Here is a 9,926-nt window from a genome sequence, read left to right as displayed (position 1 = left end):
TACATACGAGATTTTATATGTTTACTTGTTTTGTTTTGTTGTTAATGACGAAATATTATTTGCAGGGAAGTGATTGAAAACAAATTGAGAATGTTAAAAAACTTGAAAAGAAGGAGCAGAGGAGATAAAGAAATATAAATGTGACGATGAAAGATAACTAATAATATATGACAATTAACAAAATAAGAGAACTAGAATATTAACCCATATCCGCCTAAGGCATTATACTATGCAAACGCCGTTCGTACCTAGCCACCACACACAAATATTCGCACTAACAGCATTTTTCACTTCACATCTCTCTCGAAGGCACAACAAATATCGGAAAGTTGACAAATTATGTATCAAAAGAAAGAGCATAAAATTGCCTTTATTATGATATAAATTTCAATGCATTTTGACAAATCAAAAAGATATACCAGTTGACCGAAGTCATATATGAGTTATGAAAATATGAATAATAAATATCAACTTGATATTCATTCACAAATCAAAAATATTTTCCTCCTCTGCATTTAGACTTGAATACCATTTTCGAAATATTCAAAGCAAGAGCTTTACAGTGATATATGATACATGCATATTGTGACCTTCTAAGTATGAATAATTGAAGAAGTAAATATATAATACAATTGCTCTGTTTATGATAAATGGTGTCTTTTCCATACAAATATTATCTACTAAGAAGGGAAGATTGTTCTTTACAATATTCTTTGAAATGAGGTACCACATCCACCCCTATCAATGCATATCTTTTAGGATGAACTGACATCAATTTGTTGCAAACATATCACAAATACATATGTATACTTATATAAACAAACGTCATAATTACGAATGTAATGCATTTTCTTTGTAATCCTTTATTTCTTTTCAAAAATAAAGTTATTCAAACATAGTTTTTGTTATTATTTGAATGTTTGTCTACATTACAATGAAAGAAAACTTTCTTGTACTTTTTAAGATTGAATACATGTATTTACATTACAAATGATGAATCAACATTCTGAACCTTGATCAATGAAAATTATTTTCATCAGAGAAATAAAAAGAGTTGTGTTCCCGCCTCCATTTGTGTTTATTTACTGGATTGTGAAGTAAAGGCGTGTCACTCGAAGGAACATCAAACATGAACTATTCACTTACATAATTTTAAGACACATTTGAAAATTGGGAATACATTCGTCATAGAATTAAATCATTCATCAATACACATAAATAGTAATACAACATAAACAAATGTCATAATTACAAACATTATACATTTTCTTTGCAATCCCTCATTTCTTGTGAAAAATAAAGTTATCCAAACATAGTTTTTGTTATTATTTGAATGTTTTCTGCATTACAATGAGAGAAAACTTTCTTGTACTTTGTGAGATTGAATACATGTATTTAATTTGAAATGATGAATCAGCATTCTGAACCTTGATCAATGAAAATTATTTTCATCAGAGAAATAAAAAGAGTTTTGTTCCCGCCTCCATTTGTGTTTATTTACTGGATTGTGAAGTAAAGGCGTGTCACTTGAAGGAACATCAAACATGAACTATTCACTTACATAATTATAAGACACATTTGAAAATTGGGAATACATTTGTCATAGAATAAAATCATTCATCAATACACATAAATAGTAATACAACATAAACAAATGTCATAATTACAAACATTATACATTTTCTTTGTAATCCCTCATTTCTTGTCAAAAATAAAGTTATCCAAACATTGTTTTTGTTATTATTTGAATGTTTTTCTGCGTTACAATGAGAGAAAACCTTCTTGTACTTTGTGAGATTGAATACATGTATTTACATTTGAAATGATGAATCAGCATTCTGAACCTTGATCAATGTAAATAATATTCATGAGAGAAAATAAAAAGAGTTGCGTTCCTGCCTCCATTTTGTATTTATTTACGGAATTGTGTAATGAAGTACGTGTTACTGGCAAGACGTCAAACATGAAATGCATTTCATTTACATCAAAATAACAATGCTTATAGTTACAATCCTCTTACATTATGCGAACAAAAAATATGAAACATAGCCATCTCAGAGTAACTAGTAAATATCACAGAAATAATTGTCCGTTTAGAAATAATACATTCTCGTGATATTCAGTTTGAATTCATTAGTTCAGTTCACCTGTCTTTGATTTATCTCTCTTCAATTGCACACTAACTTCAATTTTTTGCGAGCTTTCTTCTTGTGCTGTCGTTCTGGATCATTGTACGCGAACTTATCCATGTAATGGTAACGACTGAAGCATGGGTCGGGACACATACGCACCTCACACACGGAACAAGTATAAATGGTGTCTACGCGTTGAAGATGGATCTTGCAGGTACTTGCGGTTTCCATTTTCTTCGGTGCATGATTCAAAGTCCTGTTGAACCGCACAACGTTGTCATGTGGAGGAGGGCTTGGTGTTTTCCTGTATGTCCTTCCTGCAATCAAGCTTGTTGAAAGCCTTTCCCTGAAGTCTCGTAGCTTTACCTTTGTATTGTGAGACTTGTTGTACAAGATACATGCGTTCAGTACAGCGATGTCGAGCATGTACCAGATTACTTTATGGTACCACTTTAGAGATTTCGTTTGGCGTTTGTAGCATGCGATTTTTTTGTCTGCGAGGTCTACACCTCCCATGTGTTTGTTGTAGAGACCTACGATATCAGGACGCTCAATCTCTATCCGTGTCCATTGACCATTTCTCTTTGCCATGCGATGGACTGGCTGCGTTTCTTTCTTCAGAGGAACAGTGGAAAGAATATATACCGGCTTCGTATCTTTCCATGTTACACAATATAACTTATCACTCTGCCGCCATAGTGTTTCACCTCTCGCTAGCTGTTTCACCTGTTGTTTTTTCTTTCCCACAGTTTCGCTGGGTAGGTACTTGCGGTTTTCACGAAGAGTTCCTACAGCCATGAATCCTGAAGTGTAGAGTGCATTGAACAATGGGACAGATGTATAGAAATTGTCCATGAAAATAACATGTCCAAAACCACGATAATTCTGGGAGAGATTGGTCACAACATTGAATGTGTTTTGTCGTTCACCCTGAGTTTTGCCTTCATATAAGTCTAAATTCAACACATAGGCAGATTGGGATTCAGCTAGGGCAAAAACTTTCAACCCCCAACGTGTCGGCTTATTCTTCATGAATTGCCTAGCAGGCATCCTCGCTTGTCCCTTTATCATGGATTCATCAATCGCAACATCTCGCTCAGGGTTGTATACCTCTTGGAACTTCGGCACTAAGTAGTTGAAGATGTACCGGATCTTGTAAAACTTGTCGAATCCAGCTAGTTGGCGATTTGTGATGGCGATCTCTTCATCTACGAAATGAATATAACGCAGAACCTGGAGGAATCGGTCGCGTGGAAACACCTCTGGAAAGCCGTCAGTTCTTGTCAGCTTATGTTTCACACTCCAATACTTGCGTATATCACCTTTCAGCTGCAAGAGACCCATGCCGATGATCACACCAAACCAAGTCTCGAGTTCAGCACGGGTAACAGGATACCACTTCATTTTGTGCTTTGTTGGAGATTTTAGTTTTTTTCGCTCGAAGTTCTTGTTGGTAAGCAGTACAATTTCATTCAAAAACTCATCAGTGAACAGGAGTTGAAATGTTTCTGCCTCTGATAATGTCGCGAAATTCCCAGTAGGTCCTGGTTGGGGTCCGGTAAATCGTTTACCTGCTGAGTCTGTCACATTATCAGTCCATTGACGGGGTGGTGTTCGTGATCGATCTCGTACACGTCTGCGACCAGGGGGCCGACCTCTTGCCTTTTTGCGTCCACGCTCAGCAATGAGTTGTTGTTCTGCTTCCTCATCAGATGACTCAGGTGCAGATGGCATTGCTTCATCTGAATCTTCATCATCAGGTTGTGCCGGACTTTGTGGAGGTGAAATTTGAATGGGCACAGGGTTTGGAATTGCTGTACAAATCCTGGCAGTAGATCTAGAAGTACTGGCACTGACACTTGCAACATGATCCGAATCATCACCATCAATATGCGTAGCAAAGTCACTATACGTATCTGACTCTGAGCTTTCCCTGTCATCACCATGATCACTATCCTCTTCATCATCAATTTCATCGAAGTCAAGGTATCCTCCAGCATTCAGTTTGTCTGCAATCTTTTCATTTCTTCTATGAAGTTTGCGAACCAGTTTTAGAGGTATATTGTCAGTTTCTGAATCAGAGGAATCATATTCTGATGATGAAGCCATCGATTGACTTCATAAAGTCTGAGTTTTCCGGCACCACAAGGCTATAAATTGATCGAATAATCTGTCTTTATTCTTACAGCAGAGTAAACAGATGGGACTGAAGTGAATGAAATAACTTACAAATACGATTGTCTTTTTCAAAGTTTATTCGAGAAAAGGTCCAGGAAGTACTCCAAACACGATAAGAGTTCCCAAATACAACGCGGCGATGTTAGCGTGCATTCATAGTCGCCCTGGTAACGAAGGGATCGGTGCCGAAATATGTGAAACAATTGCACATTTATCGAATGGATTTATAGCTTTCTAGACTTCGGTAGCAACAGGTAGGCACTTTTTAGGCGACTCTGACGTGAGGCGGAAGTGAATTCACAGTAAAGGTCACACGAAGCCTAATAAATATTCATGAGGCAAATGTTACTGATGGTCACACACACTCATCTCACTCTACGTTCGCCTCACCTCACTGTATGTTCGCCACATAGTAAATCCAACAGGACTCTGTCTTTGTTTGCATAATTGAATTGTTTTAAATTCTATATTCTAAAGAAGGCCCTATTATTTTCATTAAATTCGTGTTGCGCGCAATAATTTTACGTTCACTCTTGCTAAATAAAATGCTTCATTAAGATAAATAACGTTGATTGTTTTAATGCAGTATAATTATGGTACATCATTCTACGTTCGCCTCACCTCACTGTATACGTTCGCCACATAATTCTCTCACATGCCAACATGATTTAGTTTGCATTGAATTGTTTTTTAATTATATAGTCCAGATTAATAGGCCTATAGGAATATAATTATTGTGTCAAATCTCATGTTAGTGACCTGTAAAGAAATCATTAAGAGAAGTGAAACATAAATGTTTCAATTTCTTATAGGCCTAGTACCTCACTCTACGTTCGCCTCACCTCACTGTACGTTTGCCACATAATTCTCTCTACATCAGGTAATCCAACATGATTTTGTTTGGATTGAATTGTTTTTAATTCTATAGTTCCCAATTAATAGGCCTATAGGAATGTAATTATTGTGCAAAATCTTATGTTAAAACCTGAATACAGAAGAGAAAAATGGAACATAAATGTTTTAATTCACGTAGGACCTACATACCTCACTCTACGTTCGCCTCACCTCATTGTAAGTTCGCCACATCATTCTCTCTACCGTTCAACATGACTTTGTTTGCATTTAATTGTTTTTAATTCTTTATTGGCCGGATTAATAGAACTATAGGAATATAATTATTGTGCCAAATCTCAGAACCTTAATATCTAATAAATGAAACATTCATGTTTTAATTATATATGCCTACATCACTCTACATTCGCCACATAATTCCCTTTATCCAGGCATGACCTAATTGTTTGCATTGAAATGTTTTGAATTATATAGTCCAGATTTAGTTATAGGCCTATGATAATTATAAATGCATGTTGTGTATTCTTCTTTTTCTACATACTTGTATTGAGGGTAGCTGCCCTCATGGGGCGTCTCTAAGGGGGATGTGCGGGGTGCGACCACCACCCCCCCCCCCACCCCCACAAGCACATTTATTAAATCTCTGCCAAGATTCGCTGAAAGACTTTCAGTTCAGGTTACAGTTTTAGGTGTGCCAAAAGTTTTTATTATAATGTGTATTGTGTATGTATTATGTATAAAGAAATGTGTCTTTCTTGTACAATCTAAAGCAGCCCCCAACCCCCACCCCACAAAAAATCTCTCCTTGTTTAGTTTGTAAGATTAACAAAAGGAAAGGTTTCTGGTTGTTTAGTGTTAAAAGGTTCTATGGAAATATCAAAGTGATGTCCCTAATATGTATATATACTATTTGTGATGAGGGAAATGCTTGGGGTGGGGTCATATACTTACCTAATGTAAAATACAGGGATGTGCCTCTCTAATACATGAGATGAGAACAAGTTTGGTGTGATGGGAGCTTTAATAAAACAAAAATACATCATATTTCGTTCAAAGAACAGGAGAGTTCCCGGAGACATTAATTACATTTCTGTTAACAACATAGTCCTTCAACGTGTACATTCACTATCCTTTCTTGGTGTTACTATAGACGAATTCCTGGACTGGAAGACCCACATTAAAAATGTAACTTTGAAAGTATCTGGCAGCATTGGAGTATCATCAAAATTAAAATTTACCGTTCCCCAAAATGTTCTAATGTTATTATACAACCCGATAGTATTACCCCATTTATCTTACTGCAATATAGTGTGGGGAAATTGATATTTATCTCATCTAAATAAAATGGAAATACTTCAAAAGAGGGCGATTCGAATTTTAACATATTCAATGTATAATTCTCATACGAGACTATTATTTAGCAGAATGAAGATTCTTCCTGTCCAAGAACTATTTCATGTTTCATTTCCACACTGGTAATCTTCCACACATTTTTCAAAACATGTTTATTAGAAATTCATCCGTTCATTCACATAACACAAGGCAAAAAATGTTATTACACAAACCCCCTGTACGTACTACCCATGCACTGAAATCATTTAGAAATGTGGGAATAAGCAAATGGAATGATTTAAACGAGGATATAAGATCAAGTTAAACTTTGTCTAGGTTTAAAGTTTTGTGCAAAGGGGAACTATTTATTGATTTGTAAAACTGGGTAGGACTATAAGTTTTAATCTCACATTTCGCATTTTTCATGTGTTTCCTCTTCTTCCTTTTTATTTTAAATATTCTACTCTCTTCTTCTCTCTCTCTCTCTCTCTTATAATATGCTTTAAACTACATTGCATTGTGTGTGTGTGTGTGTGTGTGCGCGCGTGTGGGTGTGTGTGTGTGGGTGTGCGTGTGTGTGTGAGAGTGAGTATGGCTGAGTGTGTTTGCAAGATATTTGTAATTGTTTTGTAATAAGTATGAATATACATGTATCTCTTTTTTTTTTTGCTTGTTATAGCATGTTTTTATTATACAGTATGTATTTAATTTGTTAATGGGCCCCATTTACAAGCTCTGCTTCTCAGGGGTTCATAGCCTGTCATCATATTATAATTATTGTTCCAGTACAAGGCAGTGTCATTGTAAATTGTTTTTAATGATTGGCTGAATACATTGAAATTGAATTGAATTATGAATAGAGAGAATATGAGTGGCGAATGTACAGTGAGGTGAGGTGAACGTAGAGTGAGGTGTAGGCCTTTAGTAAATGTAAACATCTACTTCTGTATATTTAGGTCCTAATATGAGATTCGACACAATTAATATATTCATATAGGCCTACTAATCTGGACTATATAATTAAAAAACAATTCAATGCAAACTAAATTATGTTGGATTTTTTAGTGTGAGAGAATTATTTGGCGAACGTACAGTGAGGTGAGGCGAACGTAAAGTGAGGTGTAGGCGAACGTAAAGTGAGGTGTAGGCGAACGTATAGTAAGGTGTAGGCCTATATACAGTGAATTAAAGCATTTATGTTTCTTTTCCCTTAATGACTTCTGTGTTTAGGTTTTAACATGAGATTTTGCACAATAATTATATTCCTATAGGCCTATTAATCGGTGACTATAGAATTCAAAACAATTCAATGCAAACTAAATCATGTTGGATTTATGTGGCGAACGTAGAGTGAGGTGAGGCGAACGTAGAATGAGGTGTCATCATAGAGATATATACTTAATAGTATATATCTCTATGGGTGTCATATACTGAATTAAAACAATCAACGTTGAATTTTATTTAGCAAGAGTAATTATTGCTCGCAACACGTACGAATTTAATGAAAATAATAGGGCTTTCTTTAGAATATAGAATTTAAAACAATTCAATTATGCAAACAAAGACAGAGTCCTGTTGGATTTACTATGTGGCGAACATACAGTGAGGTGAGGCGAACGTAGAGTGAGATGAGTGTGTGTGACCATCAGTAACATTTGCCTCATGAATATTTATTAGGCTTCGTGTGACCTTTACTGTGAATTCACTTCCGCCTCACGTCAGAGTCGCCTAAAAAGTGCCTACCATATTACTGTAGCTTTGTATACAACGACAAACTCGTACAGCATTGTGGGATAGCAGGTCAGAGTTCACAGTGTTATACAAAAGCAATTTAAATGACGTCATTCTCGCGGCAAGCTTGACTACGGAATTTTCCGTACTTCGGCGATTGCAGCATTCGCGGCTTCTACGGGAAATCCCGTAGATCGGCGGATATGGGTTAATAAAATACAATAAACTAGATAGTTTAGAGACTAATTAAGTAAGTGGCCACTATCCACAAATTGCTCTACAACTTGAGATCTTCGGTAAATCGGGATTTTCGATTATCTCCTAATTATAATAATTGCGCTATTCTGATTTTAGATTATCTTCGAATGGATTTTGATCTAGTAAAATGACTTGAGTGATCGATGGAGGGAGAGTTGGTCAATTACGCGATTAACTTTCCAGGGAGTGATGAACAACGGGTCATTTACATTTGGAAGCAACCTCTTTCACCTATATGTTGGCAAGTTGCATGTAAGACTCCGACATTATTTGTGACATAGATTAATTTGAACCTCTAGGCAAAGCTTGTCGGCATATTTCAAAAGAACGACTTCCTTTTTTGTTCACCCTCGTAAAAAAAATATAATTCAATATGTGATTCCCCTTTCTCTCATCCCCCCCTCTCTCTCTCTCTCTCTCTCTCTCTCTCTCTCTCTATCTCTCCCTCTCTCTCTCTCTCTCTCTCTCTCTCTCTCTCTCTCTTTGAGTGTTTTTTATGTGTGTATGTGTGTGGCTGATGTTGCTATGGACAGGCTCCATGTAGGTGTAGGGTGGGGGCGGGTGGGAGGGGGAAAGTTAGCTCATGTGTCCCCCAAGTCAAAATCGTTTTCTACACTTAATCACCCCCATTCCTCCCTCCTCCACTGGAAACCCTTCTCCGGCACCTCCCTGTTTGTTAATTCATACATTCATACTTATTTATTTTAATCTTCTTTTTTTTGTGCTGTTGTTGCTAAACCACACAATCAAAATATTGTGCCCTCCCCAATCCCCAAGTGGTGTGAGGATTTGCGATGTATTTTCAGTTTGCATGTTCCCTTTCAAATCAGGCCTCGGTGTGATTGTTCTTTCTCTGTCTCACTCTCTCTCTCTCTCTCTCTCTCTCTCTCTGTCTCTCTCTCTCTCCCTCTCTCTCTCTCTCTCTCTCTCTCTCTTCCTCTCTCTCTTCTCTCTCTCTCTCTCTCTCTCTCTCTCTCTCTCCCACACACATACACCCACTCTCTCTCTCTCTTCCCAATTACTAGAGCCCTCCTATAGGAAAGTTACTACAACATGGTATACAATAAGATTTAAAGAGATACCAGCTTCATACCCTCCTGGTTAATCGTTGCCTAATAAATGGTTTACGTGTACGATGCATTTCATATTGTATCACGTTATCTACTGACAGCCAGAACTAGACAGCAATAGCATCGTAAGATTGGTTCATATTCTATTTACATTTGAATGTTTTCAGATTAATCCCACAGTCTGTGTTATTTTTATCATCACAAACAATACACTCATTCCTCTTTCCCAATTTCTCTTTCGCTACTCGATTTGAAAGGACAGTTATTATATTGTGTATAAGCTTGACAAATATCTATATTTTGTTAATGTTTATGTCATGCTTTAAAAATGCAAAGAAAACTTTGATATATGTTCCATGTATTACACTTTGTT

The 9,926-nt window shown here is 36.4% G+C and overlaps 1 protein-coding gene across 1 annotated transcript; it reads right to left on the bottom strand.

The window, feature by feature from the left end:
- Positions 1-204: 204 nt before the first annotated feature.
- Positions 205-4,550, bottom strand: LOC100890219 (piggyBac transposable element-derived protein 4-like). Its single transcript, XM_003727643.3, has one exon. It carries the CDS (start codon positions 4,239-4,241, stop codon positions 2,169-2,171), a length of 2,073 nt encoding a protein of 690 aa, XP_003727691.1. The 5' UTR covers positions 4,242-4,550; the 3' UTR covers positions 205-2,168.
- Between the last annotated feature and the right edge of the window lie 5,376 nt (positions 4,551-9,926).

This window comes from Strongylocentrotus purpuratus, unplaced genomic scaffold (assembly GCF_000002235.5).
Source record: "Strongylocentrotus purpuratus isolate Spur 01 unplaced genomic scaffold, Spur_5.0 spur5_contig_847, whole genome shotgun sequence".
In the NCBI taxonomy this organism is placed as follows: domain Eukaryota; kingdom Metazoa; phylum Echinodermata; class Echinoidea; order Camarodonta; family Strongylocentrotidae; genus Strongylocentrotus; species Strongylocentrotus purpuratus.
The sequence above is the reverse complement of the archived record's forward strand: the minus strand, read 5'-3'. Positions and strand labels throughout refer to the sequence as shown.